This window comes from Homarus americanus, unplaced genomic scaffold, assembly GCF_018991925.1.
Source record: "Homarus americanus isolate GMGI-L3 unplaced genomic scaffold, GMGI_Hamer_2.0 scaffold40248, whole genome shotgun sequence".
Lineage (NCBI taxonomy): Eukaryota > Metazoa > Arthropoda > Malacostraca > Decapoda > Nephropidae > Homarus > Homarus americanus.
Window position 1 is genome coordinate 8,322,756 of NW_024712526.1, and position 26,792 is coordinate 8,349,547.

Sequence of the window (26,792 nt, forward strand, 5' to 3'; positions counted from 1 at the left end):
TTTGTGGAATGGTGTTTGGGTGGTGTTATGGTTGTGGGGTGGTGTTATGGTTGTGGGGTGGTGCTATGGTTGTGGGGTGGTGTTAGGGTTGTGGTTGGATTATAGGGTTGTGGAGTAGTGACCGGTGTTGTGGGATGGCGGGAGGAGTTAGTCATGCTGGCTGGCTGGCTCAGTCAGGCTGGATCAAATCAGTGTGTGAGGTGGTGTGAAGGAGGTTGGGTGTGCCAACAGGGTAGCCCGGGTGTGACGCGCAACTCTGCCGCAGACAACAGCTATACATTTCCCGCCGCGCATCAACAACACCGCCACATTGTACATACATCCTCACAACCAGGCTGAGGTGGTGGTGTATGTGTGTGGTGGCGTTAAACTATTCATCACATAACTAGGTGAGGTTAAAGGTTTGTGACGTCTCACTAAAACTAAACAGGAAAACTCGTACTAACTATGGCTGGTGCCGTTCTAATAAAGACTTGAATCTATATTCTCATAGCTTTGCATACTAAATTATTCTCGTAAATGGCGATGGGAGAATGATTCTAACCATCTCATTTTAGGTGGTGGTGTAAAGGTTAATTTTTAAAGGTTCGTACGTTGTTTCACTAAACCTTAATGGAAAATTTATATTCATTAGTTTTTTCACGAGATTATATTATGATGCTTTCTTTAAGATTCGTAAGTTAATATTCAATGACATAGGGAACGAAAGAACACTGCTGAGCAGCCTGAAAACTGAAAAGTTAAACATGGATTCTCAAAATATCGTACTTTGATATTATCCTAACTGGTGAAGTGACAGCTCGCATAACTGCCCTAATTAACTGCTAAAAACACTAAACTGGAATGGCGTCGAAAATGCGCCTAGACTGGCTAAATGAGATGCGTTTTCTTACACCCAGTTACAAGAAAAAATAAATTCGGATTTTTTTCTCTTTGGAACTGTCACTCGTTACTGTGTGTTTCAGGTACAGAGTTTTGTTGCTTTGACACGACTATATGTACAGCTCATCTGGTACTAGTGGATTTGTTGTGTAGTGAACTAACTAGGGTTCTGTTTAGTTTATGTTAGGTTTAAGGGAGGTTTAATGTCGGTTAGGTTTAAGTAAGTTTCGATTTAGGATAGGTTGTAATTTAGGTTGGGTAAGGTTTGAGTTAGGGCAGCTTATTTTACTTTTTACTTTAGGTTTGACTTGGGTAGGTCAAGTTTAATTTAGGTTAACTCGGGTTTAAGGTAGGGCAGGTTAATTAAACTTAATTTTAGTAGATTGGGTGTAGTGAGGTGGTTGACATAGATAAATTGGGTTAGTTTATATCTGGTAAAGTTTGGTCGTTAGATATGGTTCGGTTAAGTTAAATAAGCATTATACTTGAGTTAACAATCAATATTAATGACCCCCATGGAGATAAAGATCAGTGTGCTCAAAAAGCGATACAAAATAACAGTGACCCCAGACAGCTAGGAATTCAAGGTTATTTGGTGAAGCCTAGTAGCAGTAGGGGAACCAACAGGTGCTTGGCGCCGACCTGTGGTACTGACACACGGTAACAAGATACGAGAGAGAGAATTTGTCTTCCTCTCTCTACCGCCACGTGTAGTATATTTCCTGCCACCTAGATTATAAAAACACGTGACTCACTGGTGGGTGGCAGCCAGACTTGCCACCCCTTGCTGGGCTGGGTGGAGGTAGTGATGGGGAGGGTAGGCAAGCAAGGTATTGTTTGTGTTCGTTTTATTCCACTAATTATACACTCATAATAAATACCAGGTCGTAGAGTATTACATTGGTTTGGTTCATGGTACGTATACACCATTAACGGTCGTTTTAACAACTTTTTTAAGAGCGTCAGTTGTGTTGTTGTGGTTCCAGGTGAGTGTTTCTCTTGTCTTGCCATTGACAGTCATCTTTTTATCTCCAGATAAGAGTTTTATGGTTGGGGTGGATAATTATGTCATTGACGTGTTGGTATTTTTTATAACTTTCGTTTTGTGATTGTCACAATCTTAATTGTGCACCACTCTTACAAAAATCCCAGATTCACCTCTGTGCCTCGGGTAAATAAGTCCACTCATCCAAGCTAGGTGTATTTAAGTTAAACTTACGCTAACATAACGTAATCTAATGTTAACCAAACAAAACCAATATACAATTACCTACACAGTGTTACATTGGGTGATTTTCTTGGTTGTTTTATTTTTCATCTAGGACAAATTTCAGATTTTGTAGGTCAATTATATTCGTTTCATCTCGCGGAGTCGGACGCGGACACCGACGCGTTCCACGTTATTTTCACGTGGGAGCAGTTTCTGTGTGTCATAGTGACAGAGGTCAGTGATTTTTTGTGTGTGCATGTGAGTTGTTATGCAATATATCAAGTTCTTAACAAACATTAGGATACAAAATATTTGCCCAGAATGTGCGTGAAGCCCGACCTTGGTCGTGTCAACACACCACCGTAACTTATTTCTCCATGATAAGCTTGACATTGTCACTGTGCCAGCTTACTCGGTGTAATAGGCTAGACAACATTTGTCTTGCCATGGTCACAAGCCTAGCTCTTTGCCACTGCCTGAGGTTAGCGTTTTTTTTTTTTAATGTCCAATCATATCGCTGACACTTGTCCTTCAATCAGCACACCACCGCCGTCGGTCACTGCAAAGTTCTTCGGTGTTTGTGCTCCTGTTTCTTGAAGTTATGTACGCCATCACTTTATACACATAATTATTCATTAATACATTCCCCGCGACTTTTAACTTGCTGGAGGAATTGTAGACATTCCATCATGCCCCTCCACGATGCTTTCTTTATGCTTCCTCTTACATGTCTGGGTAATAAAACGACGAAGTACTGTACAATACTCAACGTTTTTCACAGGTAACTTCCTCAAGGAACTATTTGAAATGAACTTCAAGGGGCTTTGTAAACATTCCGTATTAGTGCCGTGTGTCATAACTCGCCGAAATATTGCACACATTGTAACATTTTCAGGTGCCTCGCCATGTGCAGTGGTTACCCCATTTTGTTTTATTCTTTTCTCGCTTGATTTCTTGCTCGTCTGGGGTATGTCTTAGTGACTTTTTTGCGCTAGGAAGCTGAAATTTTGAAAATGTTGACCAAGTACAGTAGTTTAGTATTTATTTTTTTAGTTTTGGGCATGGCATGAGGGCGGTGTACATTGAGCAATAATACAAAAAATTAGGTAGTTAAAGTGTTTTCACAGGTAGATATACTTAAAAACTCCTACACCTGTTATGGTTTGAGGGTCATCAAGTTAAAAAGGTCAGTTTTCACACAGCACAGCAGCGTGAGTTGGCGCCTTGCCAGAGTGTAATTTAGTTTGATAATGTGTCAGTAGTTTCTAAACCATCATCATCGCTATAAACGAGATGATATAATTTACATATCATTAAGCTTTGTAAGGTTACATACAGGGTGATAATTAATTCATTAATATATTTGTTTTGTTGATTAAATTGTTTTATTTGGATAGTATAACTTCGGGATCCCAAATATTTAGAACACAGTTTGAAAATATTGGTGAGTCAAGGTGATATACAGTGCAGTAAGAGCCGACCATCTGACAGAGTTCACTAGGCTGTTGCTGTCCGGTGATAAGAAACAGAGATCTGATTATCAATGTAGATTTCATCTTGATAAATCACGATGTTCATGACCGAAAAATAATTAAGCAAGCCTGTAGAATAAACGAAAAAGTTAATATTAAGACAGAGTCCTACAAGGAAAGTGAAAAAAATAATAATAATTCAAGACAAATTCCTTCAAGTATATTCCAATGGCTGTCGTCTCTGGAAGCTTCAGAAAAAATCTTCAATCATTTTTTCAAATACTGTATATCTCTTCACTCGTCCTTCTCTTATCACTAGTCTTTCTGAGGTTACATCTGAAAGAACTAATAATGCAGACCTTGCAGCATAACATTTAAAGGGTCGGTTCAGAAGGTGAGAAATTAAACGATGTTATTCTTGGAGAGTGTGTATAGGGGACGTAATTATTCTGTCTATAGAGCTAAAAATCAGTCATGCCAGCATATAAGGTGATCTTATACGTTCAAAGATGTTATGACACTGATTTTTCGGCTCCGGAAGTATGAAATTAACTTTGAACTCCCGAAGTGAACTAACCACTAACCAGAATAAAATGCTTGAGTGCGATACAACTCCTTAAAGGGTTAACTTTTAATAAATTATTTATTTACTTATTCATTCGCCCTGATTCTTTTTCGTGGATTCATTATATTGACTTATGTTTAATTATTTCACTGAATTATATCCCCGAAAAACAAGGAATTTTATGGAATTGTGCGCATCGTCGAGTTCGTTGCCCTATGGCCGAAACCAGGTGAATTCTGAGTGTTCGGTATTATATTGCGAGTTCGATTAAATTTAACGCATCCACGCGGCGTCTAATTTGATTATAATAAGACATAGCGTTGGACTGTATTTAACGCCAGACGATTTTATTCAGCTGAGAAAAACCCCTGCCACTCAGGGGTTAAAATAATTGACATTGAGGCTTTGTGTTGGCGCAGGTCCTCGCCAGACGGGAAAAGCATAAACATGATTATTAAAAATACTGTGCCTTGGACTGTCAGCCTTGGTTGTACTCTTTTTGCTTGTAACACTGTAGTATTCACATGTATATGCATGTTTACACCTAACTGAACACATAATGTATATTCATGCATGTTACACATAAAAACATACAAGGGACACTGACACATCCTCCCACCAACAGTACAGTGCAAAGATTGACCATCAACCCACAAGTGATATACAAAAGTGACAATTTCAACTCGAAAGAAAGAAACAACTGATAGAGCGATAAATAATTATCAGTGTTTAGCAGTCAATCTTGACCTGACGGGAACAGACACACCCTGTCCACCCTATATCAGGAGAGAAATGTGGACTCCCTACTCCACCCAGGTGAGGAACTATGAATTCCTAACCTCATCACACGAGGAACAAGAACCTTCTTCAACACCCTGTTTGAGCTGGAGGACGTACCCGACCACGTGGTGCATCTGCAGCTGTAGTGAGGTAGTGGATTAACACCCAGGTACATAAGAACATAAGAATGGAGGAAACTGCAGCGGGCCTATTGACCCATACTGAGCAGTCCCGTTTATACCCAATCCCTATTGCTCATATAAGCATCCAACCTATGTTTGAAGCTATCCAGTGTATTCGAGTTAATGATGATATTTGGTAACTTGTTCCATTCATCCACTACTCTGTTTCCAAACCAGTGTTTACCTATTTCACGCCGAAATCTAAATTTGTCTAATTTAAAACCATTGTTACGAGTTCGCTCCTGGTTGGATAGTTTGAGTACCTTTGTAATGTCCCCTTTGTTTAACCCTGACTTCCTTTTATACACCTCTATCATGTCGCCCCTCACTCTACGTCTCTCGAGGGAGTGCAAATCAAGATGCTTTAACCTGTCTCTGTACTCAAGGTTCCTAATGCCCGGGATTAGTCTTGTCATTCTCCTCTGGATTCTTTCCAAGGATTCCATATCCATTCTGTAATACGGTGACCAGAACTGAACTGCATAATCTAGGTGAGGTCTCACAAGTGCTAGATATAATTTTAAGATGACCTCGCTAGTCTTGTAACTAACACTCCTTTGTATGAACCCAAGTACTTTATTAGCCTTGTTACGAGCAAAAACACATTGTTTACTTGGCTTAAGACAGTGGGCGCCAGCAGGTCACATGAATGTTTACAAGTCCAGCTCAAACATTACCAGACCCATAGTTAATCTATATGTTGACTCTTTGTTTCTTTATTTTTGTATTCAAAGCTTTTGTCAATCAAGTGACCCACTCCCGGCTTCCACCATATGTAACCTATCACCTCTGTTCATTGTATATTTTCAGCCTTCGGGCTGCCAGGTTATCTTAATGAACCGTTAATTATTATTAATATTATTATTATTATTATTATTATTATTATTATTATTATTATTACACACACACACACACACTAGAGCTCAAAACCTGGGACCAACCAAATAATAATATAATTTTAGTTCCTTCAGCATTTCATTAGAAAACTGATATGACTTACGACTAACTAGAGCTTGATGTCACATTTATTTGTGTCGGGAAGCCTTTTTTTATTTTTTATTCCTGATTAAGGGAGTGGGAAATATGCAAAGAATTCAGAGCAGAGGAAGTGGGTTAAGTGTGCGAGTAAGAGAACCAAGACGAGTTTATTTATTTATTTATCTTATCTGAGGATCCGGCAGTCAAAAATAAATCAAATTAATTTTGTTAAAGAGTACACGCTTAATGTGTACATACACCTCGTCGTTTTTCATTTAAATCATGACAATGAAACAAGTGACCAAGAATTTGCATTAAGCCGCACTGGAAACACCATCCCTAATGCTTGTAAACAATTTTCATTCAGTCAGTGAAGGCAGCATTGGGTTGACTAATTGCACCCCCCGCCCCCCCAAAAAAAAACTCATTGGAGTGGCTCGTCAACATATAAGCCTCAACAGGTTAAAATCATGTTTCAAGTATCTTCAGTCTTTGGCCTTGTGACGCCTCGGTGAATACACTGAACGGCAAATCTGAATCATGTGACGCTGTTTTTCTGGGCACTTCCCCAGCTTATATTTATTAAGCATGAAATACCCCCAGTAGAACCATATGGATTAGAAACTAACAAACAGCACCATGATGATATCCCCAAGAATATCTCCTTCTTGAGGAATAAAGTCAAAATGAGTATTTGGTTACGGTTTAGCGCGTATACGTTGAAGGAGTGTCAGGGGTCCACAGTTGGCACGATACAGTATATTGTGTTTTGGAACCTGAGTGTGTTGAGACGTTTATAGTGTGATTCAGCATTACACCAATTCCCCCCTCCTAAATTGATCCTTAAACATAAAGAAAAATTAAAATATGTCAGGAGAGATGCATATATCACACCAACACAATTGATTTTTGTACATATTTAAATTCAGGTATTCAAAATTGGTGAACTGGTCCTTTAACCGTTGATTCGTGAGGGGTTAATTGGCTGGAACATATAAAAGTATATAGGGTTTTTAGTAGTGAAACCCCATGTCTTTTCTATATTTATTAAGAACATATATTATATACAGTTCCAAGTGTATATATCCGTAACTTAATCACTGTAGCTATGAGTGATAAAAGAGGACGGAGGCCATGTTAAATAGCACTTCTAAAATACGTCCTGCTGGTGTGAGGGGTTGAGTGAGAATGAGTAGGAACCCGTCGAGGGAGAACGGAAATATATCGGACGTCCTCCCTCGAAGGAAGACGGAACCATCCACGTTGGCTCTTACTAACGTCTTCCTCTAGTGAGTGATATCAAACTACTGCCCGCAATAGGTGGCCAGAGAGTCGGTTACTTAATGCTTAACTCCGCACTAAATTACGCTACTTCCCGTGGGCACACCTTAACACGTCTCTGAACATGCTACCTCATAGCTAGTGGAAAGTTACAGGGGGTGATAGAGTATATAAGTCTAGTGTAATTAATCCATTTATACAAATACTTCCGCCTATAAGACAGGGGCTAATACATTGCCATAACACTGAATATGGGTCCGACAAACACTATAAACGTCTTTGCACGCATAGTTCCTAAAAAAAAAAAAACAGAAAAACAGCATCATGCCAACTTTGAACACCTGACACGGCTCCTTAAGATAACAGTATGAAAACTTAACATATTATAATAAAATTATGAACAGTAACAGACCGGTTAATGTCACTTTTTAGCGTTTAGTGTCTCTTGAGGATGAATCAACGTGAGATATAAAGTAAAATATTACATTAACTCTAAAAAAACAAACATTTGACGGCAACTGTAGGAAAATGAGACACCTTGGCCATATAATGAGTTAAGTGGATAATTGTAGGGATATTAATGGGGAAAATTGAGTGTAGGGGGGCCAGGGTGAGGCAAAATGCTGAAAGGAAGGGATGAGCTGTGAGCCCCCAAATGATAAAACATCTGGGAGGATTGGTAAAGACAGCCCGAAAGCTTTTGGAAAGGTGACCCGTCGGCAAGACGTTCGTATACAGCACATAAAAGTAGGTGAATAAGATTAAATTTAAATGAGCAAAGTGAACTTAATTTTAATACTACAATTTCCATCTACACAAAAAATGCCTTAAAACAAGTTCTATAAAGAGAATGACGAACTGTAAGCCTCCGTATATTAGCCCATTTTTCTGGATGCACAACTTCCTCAAGGGTACTGGAACGGTAAACACAAACGTCAATGGACTTTGTAAACAGTTTACACGTGGGCTGTGCATGATCTCGCCTGAATTACTCGACTCTTTAGTAATAAGTTAGGATAAAACTCATTTACATTACACTTTAAAAGTTTTTATATTGTACAAGTTATTTTAATAAATGATTCATTTCTATAAGTACTTCTGTAAATAAAACAATGACGCCAAATTTTCTCGCTGTGTAAATTATCATCAAAATGGAATGTTTCTCAGCTGTGTATAGTGAGTCACGATGCTGTTGGTCTCGTTCTCTGTTTGTCTCTGTTGTTGTCTGTTGTTCTGTTTGTCTTTGTTGTTTTCTGTTGTTGTTCTGTGTGTGTCTATTGTTCTGTTTGTGTCTGTTGTTCTCTGTTTATTATCGTGTTTGTCTTGGCCTTCAATGTGGTATTCAATAACAAAAATAGTCATAAATATACCACAATCTTATAATGTCTGCCGCGTGATAAGCAAAAATGATTATATATTTTCTTGTGATTTATTTGGTCTTTTAATTTGTTGAGGGCGGCCTAAAGAAGAAGTACGTATAATTCAGGAAGTGTCGTATCATGTTCAGTTGTATCATCCACCTGGATATTTCGGATGATAAATATAACTGGTTTTTAGATAATCTCTGTCGTGGCTGTCATGAAACAATTCCGTTAGAGAACTATTATAGAAAAAACTACCTCTTCTCATGTGTGACTAGAGAGCGTCTGTCAGGAGGGCTGTCATTAGCTGGAGAGTGTGACGTGGGGTCCAGGGCTCTTGGATCGTGCTCCGGGAATGAGGTTAGCCTAGCCACTGTAGCCAGTGCAGTTGACAAGTTGTCTGGTCTTCCTGGATAGTTCCTTGACACCGGATAATAGACATCACCTGCCTAGGGTGTGGTTGTTGTATTGACGGCAGCTTCTACACCTGTAAATCAATTCCAGCATTTACACATACTGTAGGTGGACTTAGGTGTTGTAAGAGTGCAGGATATTTAGAAACATGATATCACACTCTCCACCGTCACAGCGTGGCTGACGACCGCTCACTTTAGCTGCTTGCGTCTGGGCCTAGCAGGAAGAGTCGCCGACAGAGAAATAAAGAAACTGCAAATTCTTGTCCCTCAGTAAAGCACCTGGCGACCGCCCTCCCAGAGGTTGGGGGCGGGAGAGAGAGGCGGTACTTCCTGTATTGTCGTGGAGGTGCGCAGTTGTGGACTTTACAATCACCAAAAAACAAATTCTCTATGAAAAACGCCGTGAAAAAAAACCTTCGCGTAGAAAACGTTACCATTTTCCAGAACTATCACACGCCACCTGAACCAAAGGCTATCTTAAAATGGTCTTTGCCTGAACCCAGTTCACACAAGTTCACATTGATAATATTTTGTTACTGTTATTGAATAGTGCAATTACTTAACTAATGTACACACAATCCAAAAAGTATCTTGACGGAGAAGTCCGATGAATTTCAAAATGAACGCTGTGATTCCTGTTGTTTCAGTAGGGTTGTCAAAATACTTCGGCTGTTGTGTCTAACAACAAATTCGGAAAGATACATTTTTTAGTGTGTGGCTACGTGCCTATAATGCATCATAATGTCAACATGAATATTGACTTAGAATGAATATAAACAGTGCAGGTAAACAGAAAGTTGATTTAACCCAAGGAGAGCCCAAGGAAGAAGTCGCTAAAGCTTATTTCCACCGAGTTTTTATAAAGGCGTCACACCCCGCAGGTATCCACATCAAAGGTGGCTTCAACTACCATTAGGTGTTACTTTTAGGTGCTTCAGGTACAAGGGTTATTTAGCACCGTTCACTAGGTCTTAAAATCTTACAACAAACAACTTTAAAGAAAATTGGGATAAGCCGATGTGTCATATTTACCAACACATTGAATTTCGACAAGTGTTTGACATTTTTTTACAGATATTTTTAACACCTTAAAGATACGAAGATGGTCAGTGGCCGGGATGGTTATGGCGACATTTAGCTTCTCAGTTTCCACCATTTTTGCCATAAATATATTTTTTTAATCCTGCTCGAGTGAGAGATGTTTATATAAGGGAAGCTGCATGTGACCGCCGGGGGGAGGGTAGCGGGTCTAAAATGTAAAAAAACTTTTAAAATGGTCATATTTATCCCAAGATGTCTGACCTTCGCTTCACTCATGCCATCATCACCTTGAATGTTTATTAGAACGAATTTCCGATTTGATCACGAAGGCCACACCAGAGAAGAAATAGCCGTAAAGTTAAATAGTACAAAATACGCCTTCACACACACACACACACATCAGAATACCTCAAGTCTCCGGAAGCAAAGACCTCAGTTTAACCATACAAAACAACACTTGTCTATCATTGGAACATCCTATTATCCAGTAATGTTAATACTGTACAGGGACTTCAGAAAACTTCAAAAGTCAAAACACCTCCTGAATTTCGCGTGACGGCTGGACAGGGGACAGGTTAATTATATACTGGTATATACACAGAAAAAAAAAAAAAAATATATATATATATATATATATATATATATATATATATATATATATATATATATATATATATATATATATATATATATATATATATATATATATATATATATATATATATATATATATATATACACACACACACGTATGTTTTCTTCGTACGTTTTACGTTAAGTTTATAAGGTCAGTGGAATTTTGGTTAGCTTTAGTGACACAGTGTTTATTGGTGGCGTAAATACGGATCTGTGACGCAGGGAGCCAGACATCAGCCAACTACAGTATGGTAAAGAAAATGGGTGTTGGTTATCCACTTCCCTTACTAACATCTCTTGCCTTATGTTTACTGTACATTCCTTAACGTCAGACTGTTGACAACAGGAATTTGTGGGACCGGCGGGGGAGTAGTGATGTTAGGCTTCCAGATGTTGTTAAGCGAAGAGGATGAAGGTAAAATTAAAGGTAACAAAAATGTGTAAAAGAAGATGTTTAATGACGTTAATGATCGAGTGAGACGATGTTATTTATGCTACAACTTCCACCTGTATTTTTTCATTACTTATAATTATATGGTATAATTTTCACTAGTAACAGTTCTATATATATCTATTCGCGGAATTTAAATTATTTAGTGATATACAACCTCTGTGTATGGTTTTAATAAATATTTAATATAGATTGTGGTGGGCAGTAAACGCTGAGGTGGCGATAAACGTTTTCATGAATGGTATGTGTCATAATGAGTGATCGAAGCTACAAGATCGGGATTCATTAATTTTGATGATACCCATTGATGTTATTTTTTAAGTTTAGTTTAAGGTAACTAGTTAGATGGAGATGCATTCCTACATAGTTAGTTATATAAGGCTTACATGAACCATTGTGAATTAAGGAAACAGCCATGTGTAGGTGATGTTGTGTTAATAGCCTTAGCGAGGGTCATATGGGATTAAGGTCATGTCTCTTGTTTACAAAGGTGCGATCTAATCTTGTCAAATTGTAAAGTAAAATCTCTTAAGATGTTTTAAACGTAAGGGTAGAAGGTAATGACGAAGAAAGGAAGACGAAGAACAGAGATGAACGCGTGGATGACGAAGGGAGAGAGTATGAGCCCGTTATATATACTCTTACGATCTATTCTTGTCGAACGTTTTTTTTGCATTATAATTCGTAGATTTTTTCTTTGATAGCTTGATTTAAAGTATTAGATCTAGCCATCCGCACCTATACGCACACACACACACACACCAAATAGAAGTCTGAGTCACACCATATGGTTACATGGTTCTAGTATATTACGACTAACAAACAAATTTACATGAATTCTGCGTGAAGGATTGGGGCGTATATACCTGTGTTGTCAAATCTGTCACACTAAATTGATATAACTTTTTGTTTTATTGCTGGAACATGATGGTAATTAGTTCATAGGTGGTTTATATGTTGTATTTCATTTAAGACATCGTTTACTGTGGTGATATAACCAAATTAGACATACCGTACATTAGTTCAGGTAAGGTTAGTAACGATGCTGTTTCTATACAATGATTATCGTTATTATTATTACAGATGTAGCAGTAGTAACTGTTTCTTTTAGTAAAGTTATGATAATAGTAGGAGTAGCATTGTTGGATACTATATTACTAATGACAATTATTCCTACAACTATTAAAATCATTAAGAATATAATTAAAATTATCAATGTTGTTACCTTGCCAGGTGTGCGAGGTGTTAGTGTGGGCGGCAGGTGTAGCAGGAGACGATGCTTGGCGAGCTTGTGTGTTTGGCTGTGGTGACCTGGGTGATCTTGTGGTCCCTAAAACCTCCTGCACAGCTCCTGGGGGTCTACAGCCGCCCTGGACTATGGTTCTGCCCCAAGGTCCTCCTCTTCTACCTCCTCGTCAAGCTACGTCGCTGGGTAAATCACAGCTTAAAGCTAAACAGCAGAGAATTCCTATTCTTACTGCAGTTTTCTGGAACCTGCTGAACACTGAGTTATTATTCCCTTCAGACTCTGAAAACCTTAGGTCACATTTTCGTCAGGTCACACCGGTAGAACTAATGGTCAGCAGGTCAGGGTGTAGGATGCAAAAATTTGTATGTTGTCTCCCATAACTAGTACTGTACATACTCTACATTTACTGTAGATATTTAAGGAATAGTGTCCGTGTAATTTTAGCGCCATGTTGGAAATTCTTTATTGTGCTTTAGTTTCATTCAGTTAGAGTGGTATATTCTAACAACTTCAGTTACAAGATTGTACGTCAACAGAGAGGAGGTGGAGGTGAGGAAGGTGCGTCCGGGAAGGGGGATGCCGGCTATGGCGTCAAGTCTCGCCCCACCACGGAGATGATGGAGTGCGTCCAGCCCCTCTCTCAACACCCTAAGGTAATGCCACACTGAAAATTCTCACTTACTCGCCAGTAGTGTACTGTATATGCTCATGTCTTGGCCACTTGTCAGTCTAGTAGCTGATCGGGCGGTCGGTGAGTTCTCTTTTGGCCATTGCAGGTACTTAGCATGTATTCTACCTGACCGTGATTAATTATGATTTAACCTTGACTGTTGGCTGTTATTGGTAGTTAAGGGATTGTACAGTTGCTTGAATGTCCTTGCACATATACCAGCAATGATTTAACCAGGACTTAAAAAGAATGTTTATACTTGGTGTAAAGTAAGCGCTGGCACAATGAGCTTAACATGACCTTATTGTGAAAATCAGTTAAATTATTTGCCCAAGGAAAAAATACTCAGTAATCATGTACAGTACTGAAATAATGACGAAGGGTGATAGCTGCTCTTTACCACCACCACTACAGTACTTCGAAACTGAAAATTTGCGAAGGAAAACCCTGAAATAAGAACTAGCTCAGAAGTAGTGGTACAGATGTGTTAATCATATTTTTATTGCTGTGTTTACATTATCAGGTCAATGTTAGGAAATGTTTACATTTTGTGATATTTAAAGCTGTTTATATTATTTGAGAATGTTAAGAGATGTTTACATTATCAGAGAATGCTAGTGCTGTGTGCATTTGTGAAGGAAGAACTAAAAAGAGTTCTCGTCTGCAGGCCATCGATGCTGTGTACTTCAATGCAGGCAGTGAGAATGGCCACTATCTCGTAGCTGCCACCGCCCGCCGACCTAAAGGGGTTATTAATGGTGTTCTCTACATCAGGGTAAGACATTCACATCATCCCCAGGCCTTAGCTATCTCAATCCTTACATTCACTAAGATTCTGTAGGATAATTTTGTTCCATAAATCATACTGAGTGAATATCTAGATAATGGGGTAGTCTTAATTCAGTATTGGGTCATTCCAGATACAGACATTACAAGTGTGTATTAGTTTGAATCTTGTAGTTAGAAGTGATCTTACCTCTCTAGTTATGAAGCATACACACCAACACCATCTCCAAATTAGAACAAAAACCAGATTCATCCATTTATACTAGTAATGATTGTAGAGAGTTTAGGAGAGCACAATTATTTGCCCATTAATGAAGATTTAACTTAAACAGTGTCCACCTTCTCTCATATGAGCTTGTGATTTGGTTGGCTTGAGCTGCCCATGGATGACACAAATTCATAACCATTTGGCTACTGATCGTCATTCAGGTGGACTATATATAGGATGCTATAGAGGCACCATCTTCTGTTGCTGCTATAAGTGTAGAGAATTTAATGCCTTAAGTTACCCCATTTCTTCACCGACACAATACTTTGGTTTAGTTTGATTGTATAATGTGACATTCGAGAAATGTGATATCATACCCTGCAACCAATTATAGACTGGCTGATTGGCATTCTCTAGTCATGTCCCTGAGGAAGAGATGTTTCATAGTGAGGACTGAGAAAGACATGTACCCCACAGATCCCGAGTTTGGGGCTACTACAGCTGCCCAAGATGCCCGACACATTAATGTTTGGTAATGGGGAGCACTACGCTGCTGAGGGCCTCCGCATCACCCCACTGTCACCCATGGCTGCCTGGAGGATACAGTACAATGGGCCCATGAAGTATAATTATAATTCTTCTTTCTTTGAAACTGTCCAGTTTTTTTATCATTAGTTTTTAGTTCCACTACAAATTTTTCTGTTACATTGTACCCATGGAGGTCAGAGTTCTACACTACTTGCTATGAAAGTTTTCAAATACTATACCATCTTAAAGTAGAGTATAGTACAGTACGGCTCCCACGAACTACATGTTGGGGACCACTACTATATAGGACTGTTTTATGTTTTTAAATATGGTAATTTTATTGTACCTGTAATAATGAAGCTAATTACAGTATACTGTATAGAACTGTACTGTACTATTACTTTTATCTCCTTCACCACTGATCAGCTCGTTTAGTACAAGATATACTGTAGTACAAAATGTTATGGGCTTTTACTCTGTACTGTATATGATGCAGGCAATGGAGTATGAGTGGGAGGCAAAATTTGTCTAATTATTAAAGCTTTCCTGTATACTGTAGTAGTATGGAAGCTGATTACAGTATAGGTTATGAGGAGTCAATACAGTACTAGAGTTTCAACAGTTCTGCATCACTGAAGTACAGTACTAGTCTAGATAATATTTTAGGAAAATTTATCATACTATACACTGTATATGTGCTGTTAAAGAATTTTTTTATTTGGGTAACATGTTAAGAAAAGAGTATAAAGGTTAGACTAACCTTTCTGTATCGTTAAACTTATCTGGTAATTATGGGTTTATTTCTTTATTGAAGGCTTCTGATGAATATGTTAGTACTGTACTGTACTATACCCTGTACCTGTAACAGATTAAGAGGAGAACCACTCTCAAGGCGCCAGGTGGAGGTGGACGTCCAGTGGACCAGCAGTCAGCCATATTTCGACTTCGACACTGATATGGATGCGTGGGCCCTGGCACGGAGTATCGCACGGGAACCCTGGTCTAAAGAGTACTTTCAGGCCCTCAAAGAGTGAGTACCTTCAGTAATAACCTCCAACCCTTTCAATCTCTTTTTTTTAACATAGACCCTAGTGTTGAAATCTGCCTCCTTCAGAGATAAATCACAATTGCCTCATAGGTTTAATCATTTAATACAGTACTGTACAGTACTGTATACCTTGTATGCATAACCAAAGTGTTGGTGTCCATTAGTTTATGGGGATAGTCATGCTGCTGTTGAGTAGTGCTGGGTTGTATAAAGTGATGGATAAACTAAATGGAACCTAGGGCGATGTTGTGAAAGAAGAACACCATAAGAGAGCTCAAATAGAATGAATAAAACCAGATTAGGGGAGTCTTATTTGGCTCTTGCAAGAATGAAAAATATACCATAGGGTACATGTCATTCAAACCTGAAAGACCAATACTATAACCTTAAAATATTGAGTCTTTCAAAAATACATCTGACCTTGATATGTCTGAGTTACATGAGTCTTAAAGTATGAGGCAGAGAGTTAATATGTATATATTTGGTCTTGGCAGAGCTCACCAGACACACTACGAGCAGATGGGGAGGATAGAGGGGACAGTGGTGGTTGATGACCATCCTTATATACTCAGGCTAGACTCCATGAGGGATCACAGCTATGGTAAGTTGAGCTAATATAGTGTCTGAACTGTGGTGCAGGTTGTTAAAAAGTTCTTGAAAACACTGCACCTTAAAATTATTAGCCTCAGTTGGTGTTTGATTCATCATATGTAATATACATAATGTACCTAGATTTATTATACAGAGTATTATTTTGAGCATGTCTAATGCTGTACAGTAGTTTTATAAAATGTTATGTACTTGACAGCAAGGTGGAAAAATTTGGAGTACTTTGACATTACTTTATGATACTGCATTCTTAAAATTCATCTTTCTTATTTATTAGTGAATTTTGCACATGGATTGTTACTTTTACGACTGAGAAGTTTGAAGCTGTTAATACTGGTTTCCGTGTGAGTCTATCAGTCACTGAAGTAACATTTAAACCTATGTAGACTTATTAGACATTGTTTCATACATTGCACAAATGTGTCATGATGTAGTTTCTACTCTGGCAGGATACAAGCGGGAGTGGAAGCTGATGCATCGGTACGGCCTGCATATGTTCACAACAGAGGATGGCCTGCAGGGCAATGTGGGTGTCGTCTGCCAACCTGTGACATGTACCCAGTTAGTAACTTAGCTCTACTTAAACACAAAATTTTGAATCATGAAACAAATTTGTAAGGCATCTCCTAGTGCTGCATATTGTCCTACTTAACTTTGTTGAGTGGAACCTCCTGAAAAATTACAGTAGACTAATTTACACTTTTACTAACCCTATTCAAACAAATAGGTACACATTTTCCAGGTACAGTATATCAGTGTAACCAAAGTGCTGTATTCCCTTGTTATTTGTAGCATGTGGCAAGACTTGACTTTTAACCTACTTTACTGGTACCTGTAACTGATTGGTTATTGCATGGTGAAGAGCATAAAAGAAAAAGAATTTACTTTATGACAGATCTGGTAAAATCTTTTTGTATTACATTACAGTACTGTATATGAGTTGTGAATATTTAAATGTATGTACCGGGTATGTACTTTACTGTACAGGTACCGGTAGTATAATTTTTTGCAAGGTTTCACAGTGCTCCTGTTAACACCCCTTTTCTTTGGGAATGAAAGTAGAGTGATAAATATATTGGAAGACAGTAATACAGTACTATTTTTTTTCTTCACATGATGTCTACAGGCTGGAGATGGGGTATGTGTGTGATGGCGGGAAGGTGATACCAGTGTCATCCGTGGACCTTCCACTCTGGCAACATGGCGAGAATGGTCACCCACCCACTGACTATGCCTTTTTCTTCGTTGCAGGTCGAATTCAGTTCTTTTTAACTATTTGTCAAAAATGTTCTTTTATAATGGTCATGTTGGTATAAGTATAGAGTGAATAAAGTTATTAATAAGTCATCCTTGTACACAAGAAGACAATGATTATAATGTATTTATGACTGTGATGTTCCTGGTGGTTGAGGTTTATGATAGAAGTGTTCTGTAGTTAGACAAAAACATTACTACCAAATGAAGAAAAAACACACAGATTTTTCCTCTTTTCCTTTCCATTAAGCTATGGTGATTCACTTTCATTTAAAAACTTCACGATATATCAGCGTCCATTCCATTTTCTTCTTGTATGATAATCTTGATATAAAGATGAAACTGTATGGGGTGTTGTAGTTAGCTGAGAGGATACATCATTCCCTTCTTGGCTGTAGGGTCACTGAGAATAGGTACAGTATCTAACTTTATAGATGGGAAAGTGAAGGTGGTCAAGTGCAGTGACAGCCACATTGCCTCCTTGTGTTCTGGAAAAAAAGGCCTATGGGACTCATTTTCACTTTCACTACCTGTATCTACAAATAGAGAATAATTATTGAAATACTGTTTTCAATAATCATTGAAACTCCTACAGGCAGGAAGGAGTACCTAGTGGAGGTCTCAGTGGTGGAGGCTCCTGAGTTTTACATTGGCTGGGAGTGGGAGACCAGAATAGTGGAGCGAATGGTCACTTTCAGGTAAGTGAATGAACAGAAGTACTGTGGTTTAGGATGTGCTCATTGCCAAATTGGATTGGACCTTAAACCTTGACCTTTGTGCTCTACATTTTGTCTAATCGATATATATTTTTTTCTGAAGTTTCATCAAAGTATTTATAGAATAATTCCTAAATCTATACTATAGATAAAAACGTTTTTCCCTATACCTGTACAAAGAAAGATTTGCAGACCTCCACCATAATACAATACAATAATCATATTCTAACTCATAAAAACCAAAGCATTAATGACAAGTTCCTGGGAAAGCTGCCAACAGTAATAGAGTACAATTATGGTGTGAACTGTTAACAGAGTTTTGGTCTCTACTGTGTGGAAAGTTTAAGTTATTAAAGTGTTTGTTATGATTGTATTAATTACTGCATATTCATTTTACTCAGACCAGACTTTAGAAATAAGAAACAGTCAATTCTGGCATCTTACCATATAGATTCATTCAAGTTTTACTGTAGATGTAGTATTTCCACAAATAATAAATTGATGGCCAAAAAATATTAGAGCAGTTCATTTGTTTGACAAGAAATAGATTATTTTTAATTTCATACAAGTGTTTATGATCATAAATAATGCAATATGAAGTACAAATTATTTAGTAGATATATGGTACAGTAATTTGAATACTGTATGCACATAAATGCATAAGGCTTCACAAAAGGAATAACTGTATAGATAAAAATGTTATGTGGTTAAGTTGGTCATCTGCAGGATTATCATTATGTCTTTGTCATTCTGAACTATCCACTATTTTGGTTGATAAAATAATCAAGGATTTTCTCCTCAGGATAAATGGGAGGAAAGGTTGGGGTATAGCGGAGTGGAACTACAGACATCATGGAGGTCGCCCACATATATACAGTACTCATGATCCTGTGTGGACTGCTGACCTCGTGAAAGGTTAAATATAACATTTGAGTGCCATTGTCTGTGATTTACTAACCTTTGAAATTAACCTCTCTGTAGCACAATAGCTTCAATAAAATAAATGCCTCTTGTGAGACTGTGATATGGTAAAGCACAAACTGCATCAGTACAGGCTGTATATTCATGAGTTTATTGTTCTTCATTAACAATTACTTCACCTTTATACTGTACAGTACAATTGTTTTTCAATCTGTCAAGCATGATCTTATAGTGCAGATTGTTAGCATCAAGAACCAACACAGACTCCATTCATTTATTCTTGCTGTTGTAATAAATATTTTCTGCTCTGGTAATCCCTGAGGCATTTGTAACAAAAAAAAATAACATAATGTACGGTAAATGTAGAGTATATTATTAAAACAAATTCTGGTTTTTTTTTAATATATCTGTTCTTTAAGATTCTTAAAATTAATTTTGAGTTACTTGTGATTAAATTACTAATGTGGCCAAAGAGTAATTGTACAGGCATTTCATTACAACAGATTATGTACAGCACTGTACTGTATAGTGATATAAAATCTGTCTGTTTAGTAATAACAGTTTAATAATTGGTTTGAAAATGCCTAATACAGTATTGTTTATTAGTAATGCATAATACCTTGTTGGGGTTATGACTTGATATTTACTTTGTCCTACATTATCAAGCTGGCTGTTGTGATGCTGGTGTGCTTTAAGTCTCACACTCTGGCAGAAAAGTACACCAGAATGTCTTTCCTGTTAGTGTGCATGTACAGTATTGGCAAGCTGCAGATATATTAGTGGGTTTTTTTTATTATTTAAACACAGTAAAGTTATCTGAAAGATACATTGGATTTTTAATATTCATGTTTTCTAATGCATCACAAGGCATGGAAATTTTTCTTTAATTTCACAAAACTGGAACAGTTAGGTATACAGGAGCATACATAGAGTACTACTGAATGCATAATACAATAATACAGTGTGGAAATATAAGATTTGTTGAACACTAGCCAAAACCCAGAGCACACACACATTCTGTTTATTTGTTCTAATATGCCATAATTTACTAGATGTCTTTCTCTCCTATTGTTATGTCACTGTTTCCAGGATTTTCTCCCTTAGTGCAACATTTACCCTATCCTTCCCTCTCCTTTTTGGTTTTACCCAAAATCCAATTTTTTAATTACTTTTCCTCTTTAATTGTTGAGATAGATTACACAACTTCATAGCATGTACTTGTACTGTAATCGCCAGCTACCTAGAGCATGTGAAAAGGGTGAACAGGGCAAGGTAAGAGGACTGTAGGTGAGTAAAATGTAAATAAGTATTGTGCAGTGTGTGAAACCAGATGTTCAAGAAAGGCCAAGCGATGTAGATTAAAATTAAGAAATGTATTTGTGTAGTAAGAGCCACCACTTATTTGTCATAATGGAAATGTTTATTGACCGTCAGTGTTGTTGTGACTTCTTGGTTTGTGATACCACTCAGAAATGCTTCCTAAATGAATTACCAGTAGATGCCATCCATTTGGTTATTATTATCTCTCATCAACCTATGTTCCCTGTATTATGGATGGCAGGAGTACAGTACACCCTACAGTATCTCAAAATATACAAAGATACAGTTACAGTACATAATTTATGCATAAAGAGTGAAGACAGGTGAATTCAACCTCTGTAATGCTTCAGTAACTTATCCAATAACTGTTTACTAATGTTTTAAACTAAAAAGGCAAATCAGTTTTTTACACACACACACACACACAAAACTAAAGTTACATTGATCTTAGAACTCAATTTTGTGATAGATTTTTAACAACTTCTTTAACATAATATTATTTTTCATTTCAGAAGCAGAAGAAGACAGACAGCTAGTCACATCTGAGAATGACCCCCGTTGTGTGGTACATTACCCCAATCTGAAGGGAGCAGGTGACTCTCGAATAATCCTCCTCAGTGATAAAAGTTACAAAAAACTTATTGAGTGTAAGAAAATGAGAACACAGTTAGGAGGAGAAGACCATCATGCTCAACAGTGTGAGTGTATTCCACCACTGAGCTATGACCCTAAAAGAGATGGCTACCACAGACCTTGTTATATGGAATTCATAAAATTTAGAACAACCAAGAAATCTAATTCGGGGAACAACAATGATCTGCTACTTTCTCAACCCTGGGTGAAATCTGACCAAGAGAACAACAATGATCTGCTACTTCCTGAAACCCAGGTGAAATCTGACCAAGAGAACAACAATCATCTGCTACTTCCTGAAGCACGGGTGAAATCTGCAGAAATAAACCAGAATAACAAGACACGACCTGAGGCCAAATCCCCACCTGTCCAAGAACATAATATTGAGAAGTTAAATTCTAAAGCTCGGTCTGTAGTAACCAAGGAAAATACAATTAAGAAATTAGATTCAAAAGCTCAACATTCTACACTGCCCAAGGAAAATACAATTAAGAAATTAGATTCAAAAGCTCAACATTCTCCACTGCCCAAGGAAAATACAATTAAGAAGTTAGATTCAAAAGCTCAACAATCTCTACTGCCCAAGAAAAATACAATTAAGTTAAATTCAAAAGCTCAATGTACAATAGCTAAGAAAAATTACATTGAAAAATTAGATAATGAAAGCCAATTGCAATATGTCCCCCAAAATACCATTAAAAAGTGGAAGCCAAAATTCCAATCTCCATTTGTCCAAGAAAATCATATTAAAAAGTTGAATTCTAAATCACAAAAGCCAATTATTCAAGAAAATTATATTAAAAAGTTAGAATCTGAAGTTGAACCTTTCTCCTGCCGAGTAAGTGACAACGAAGATTTGAACCTACAATCTGAGACCATCCCTGACCAAGGAAATTATCACCAAGAGTCAGATGATAAGCCTCAGTTTAATTTAGTCAGGAAAAATGGGTATGGGAGGTCAAACCCTCACTCCCAATCAGTGTGGAGCCAAGATGATTATGAAGATTCAGTTCATCCATCCCAATCAGCCCAGGGTCTCCAGGGTAATGATTACAAAGAAACAAATCCTCATTCCCAATCAGCAGGTGGCCAGGAAGACTCAGTTACTAAAACCCAATCAGTACTGCATCAAAATGATGATTATGAAGAGTTAGATCACCAAACCCAACCAGTCTTTGGCCAACCTAATGATTATGAAAAGTCAGTCACTCAAGCCCAATCATTATGGGCCAAAGACGATGATTATGAAGAACTCAACACTCAATTCCAATCACCAGGTGGCCAAAATAATGATTATGAAGAGTCAATCCCTCAATCACAATCACCAGGTGGTCAGGATAATGATTATGACGAGTCAATCCCTCAATCACAATCACCAGGCGGCCAGAATAATGATTACGAAGATCCAATCATTCAAACCCAATCACCAGGTGGCCAGGATAATGATTATGAAGAGTCAGCCCCTCAATCCCAATCACCAGGTGGCCAGAATATTGATTATGAAGAGTCAATCCCTCAATCACAATCACCAGGTGGCCAAGATAATGATTATGAAGAGTCAGCCCCTCAATCCCAATCACCAGGTGGCCAGAATAGTGATTATGAAGATCCAATCATTCAAACCCAATCACCAGGTGGCCAAGATAATGATTATGAAGAGTCAGCCCTTCAAACTCAATCACCAGGTGGCCAGGATAATGATTATGAAGAGTCAATCCTCAATTCCAATCACCAGGTGGCCAAGATAATGATTATGAAAGAATCAGTCCTTCAAACCCAATCACCAGGTGGCCAAGATAATGATTATGAAGAGTCAGCCCCTCAATCCCAATCACCAGGTGGCCAAGATAATGATTATGAAGAGTCAATCCTTCAAACCCGATCACCAGGTGGCCAAGATAATGATTATGAAGTCAGCCCTCAATCCCAATCACCAGGTGGCCAGAATATTGATTATGAAGAGTCAGCCCCTCAATCCCAATCACCAGGTGGAATATTGATTGAAGAGTCAGCCCAATCCTCAATCCCACCAGGTGGCCACCAGGTGGCCAGATATGATTATGAAGAGTCAGCCCCTCAATCCCAATCACCAGGTGGCCAGAATATTGATTATGAAGAGTCAGCCCTCAATCCCAATCACCAGGTGGCCAAGATAATGATTATGAAGAGTCAGCCCCTCAATCCCAATCACCAGGTGGCCAGAATAGTGATTATGAAGATCCAATCATTCAAACCCAATCACCAGGTGGCCAAGATAATGATTATGAAGAGTCAGTCCTTCAAACTCAATCACCAGGTGGCCAGGATAATGATTATGAAGATCCAATCATTCAAACCCAATCACCAGGTGGCCAAGATAATGATTATGAAGAGTCAGTCCTTCAAACCCAATCACCAGGTGGCCAAGATAATGATTATGAAGAGTCAATCCCTCAATCCCAATCACCAGGTGGCCAAGATAATGATTATGAAGAGTCAGTCCTTCAAACCCAATCACCAGGTGGCCAAGATAATGATTATGAAGAGTCAGTCCTTCAAACCCAATCACCAGGTGGCCAGGATAATGATTGTGAAGAGTCAATCCCTCAATTCCAATCACCAGGTGGCCAATATAATGATTATGAAGAGTCAGTCCTTCAAACCCAATCACCAGGTGGCCAGGATAATGATTATGAAGAGTCAATCCTTCAATCCCAATCGCCAGATGGCCAAGATAATGATTATGGAGAGTCAATCCTTCAATCCCAATCGCCAGGTGGCCAAGATAATGATTACGAAGATCCAATCCCTCAATCCCAATCACCAGGTGGCCAGGATAATGATTATGGAGAGTCAATCCTTCAATCCCAATCTCCAGGTGGCCGGGATAATGATTATGGAGAGTCAATCCTTCAATCCCAATCGCCAGGTGGCCAGAATAATGATTTCGAAGATCCAATCATTCAAACCCAATCACCAGGTGGCCAAGATAATGATTATGAAGAGTCATTTCCTCAAACCCAATCAGTGTGTGCCAAAGATAATGATTATGACGATTTAGAGACCCAATCAATCTGGGGACCAGATGATATTTATGAAGATCCAATCATTCAAACTCAATCACCAGGTGGCCAGGATATTGATTATGAAGAGTCCGTCCCTCAAATCCAATCAGCAAGGGACCAAGATGATTATGAGGATTTTGATACTCATGCCCAATCAATTTGGAGACAAAATGGTGATGAAAACACACATACCCAATCCGAATCAATACAGGACCAAAATAAAAATTATGAGGATTTAGACAGTCAAATCCAATCAGTCTGGAGCCAAGGTAAAGATTATGAAGAATCCAAGTTTGAAGTTCATTCTATATCCGATAAAAGTGAAAAGGCGACAGAGTCTCAGAACTATTCCATAAATGACAATGAACATAATAATGACGAGTCACTCCCTAATTCTCAATCAAAACTTAACAATGATCATAATGAGTCACTCCCTCACTCCCAATCAAAACTTGACAATGAACATAATAATGACGAGTCACTCCCTCATTCTCAATCAAAACTTAACAATGATCATAATGAGTCACTCCCTCACTCCCAATCAAAACTTGACAATGAACATAATAATGACGAGTCACTCCCTCATTCTCAATCAAAACTTAACAATGATCATAATGAGTCACTCCCTCACTCCCGATCAAAACTTGACAATGAACACAATAATGACGAGTCACTCCCTCATTTTCAATCAAAACTTGAACTTAATACTATAATGACAAATCCCGAAGAAAATGATTATGATGAGGTACATGTAAAGCCTCAGTCTAACTTTGAAAGCAGTGATGAAGACTCGGAGGCTCTTTCACAGTCACCAAGTAATCCAGTGCAGAAAAATGAAAAAGCAAATATCCATTGTCAATCTATACTTGTACATGAAATGGATAATGAATCACACATTCAACCTAAAACCGAAAATCACATAAAAAATGACGATGAAGAATCTGAAAATGAATCCCAATGTGACAGTGGCGAAGAAAGTGATGCAGAAGAGTCTAGCAATATATCTCCATGTGATGCAGAAACCAAAAGCAGAATATCAGGTCGTCAGACCCAATCCACACTTGACTCTGAACAGGACAATGAATCAAACACCCAAGAATATGACAGTGAAGAGGTGGATGCTGAATCACATTATGAAGACAACAGTGAAGAAGAAACAGAATCTCAGTCACTGTCGGTACACAACCTTAAAACCAGCAGTGAAAATCCAGACTTAGATTATTGGGGTATTTTACTTCAAGATAAGAGTGATAATGAGTCCAGTGTACATGACCAATCCATAATCAACCAAGAAAGTGACATTGAAGAATCAGATAATGAGTCTCAATCAGAATATAACCAAGAAAGTGATAAAGAATGTGATCTTGTATCCCAAACTATAAGTAATTCAAAGGTCAGAACCAGAAAGTCAGATCCAGAGAGCCAATCTATATTTCACCAAGAGAATGGTGACGCAGATACACTTCCTCAGACCAACATCAATTGTCACAGAGAAAATAACCTTGGAGTGTCAGACCCCGAATCTCAATCTACATTTGATCACGAAGACGAAAATGAGGAGGAAAGTAAGAGTGAGGAGGGCGATGAAGGTGAGGAGGAAAATGAAAATGAGGGTGAGGAGGAAAGTGACGAGGAAAATGAGGGTGAGGAGGAAATTGATGGCGAGGAAACAGATTCATCAAGCAGTGAGTAAAGCCTAATGTATACTGTGTGTCATTCATTGGCTTACACTATACTGTCCAATTGTAATCTGCTGGAATACAAAGAACACTAAAACTCAAGGTTATTACTTTGTCTTTATGAAATGAAAGAAAATAGAAAATTTACACGAAGTTGATATATTTTAAATGAGGCTCAAAGTGTGCAGCAATTATTTCCAATTTACATTATTTTATTATGGCAGTGTTATTAGGTACCTACTTCAAGAGAGCTTTCAGAACTGTCAACTACACCGAAAGCTCAGTATTTGTTCGACTTGTCATTTTTAAATTCCTGAGAAATAAAGAAAAGATAAACTACTTAGAGTTTCTTTATTATGCCATCAGAAGTTATATACTGTACATTATCTTACTATATACAGTATTAATTAAATTATTAATCAGTGCAGAGGGGCCAGTAGCAGGAGTAAACAGATCTGCATTATTTAACATTATTTAACCATAGCCTGTTACTAGTGAACCCCATATGACTTAAATAATCGCTTGTGGTAAAAATAACTTTACTGTAATACTGTATTTACCAAGAATCCCCCCTATATATGAGCCCCCATCCCCCCTCACCAATCAAAAACCCTGACTACGTCCATGAGGCGGGGGGGGGGGGGGTGAGAATAAAAATTGTGAGGGAGGCAGGGAAAGAGAGAAGATACGTGAAGAACAATTATATATCCTACTTTTAGTGTGTACTGTAAAAAAAATGTAATTAAAGAAGTGAAAAGAATAAGTCGAAAAAATGTTGCTAAAAAGTAACTAAATATTTATATTAATTTTATGTTATTGTATGAGATGATGCTTCCTAAATATGTAATTATATATTCCTAAATAGTGGCCGA

At 38.0% G+C, this 26,792-nt stretch overlaps 1 protein-coding gene across 5 annotated transcripts; it reads left to right on the forward strand.

Annotated features, from left to right (window-relative positions):
• Nucleotides 1-162: 162 nt before the first annotated feature.
• On the forward strand, nt 163-26,259 carry LOC121862118 (protein PFC0760c-like). Of its 5 annotated transcripts, XM_042360154.1 has the most exons (15): nt 165-389; nt 12,489-12,687; nt 13,041-13,157; nt 13,842-13,949; nt 14,646-14,791; nt 15,565-15,726; nt 16,239-16,345; nt 16,803-16,914; nt 17,480-17,604; nt 18,203-18,305; nt 19,126-19,238; nt 21,077-23,035; nt 23,135-23,185; nt 23,392-23,415; nt 24,277-26,259. In XM_042360154.1, exons 2-15 carry the CDS (start codon nt 12,532-12,534, stop codon nt 25,932-25,934), a joined length of 4,941 nt encoding a protein of 1,646 aa, XP_042216088.1. In that variant the 5' UTR covers nt 165-389; nt 12,489-12,531; the 3' UTR covers nt 25,935-26,259. The 5 variants fall into 5 exon arrangements, with proteins under 5 accessions (XP_042216050.1, XP_042216079.1, XP_042216088.1 ...); XM_042360116.1 differs by having other exon boundaries at nt 163-389; nt 23,392-26,259; XM_042360145.1 differs by having other exon boundaries at nt 164-389; nt 21,077-22,780; nt 23,392-26,259.
• The last annotated feature ends 533 nt before the right edge of the window (nt 26,260-26,792 follow it).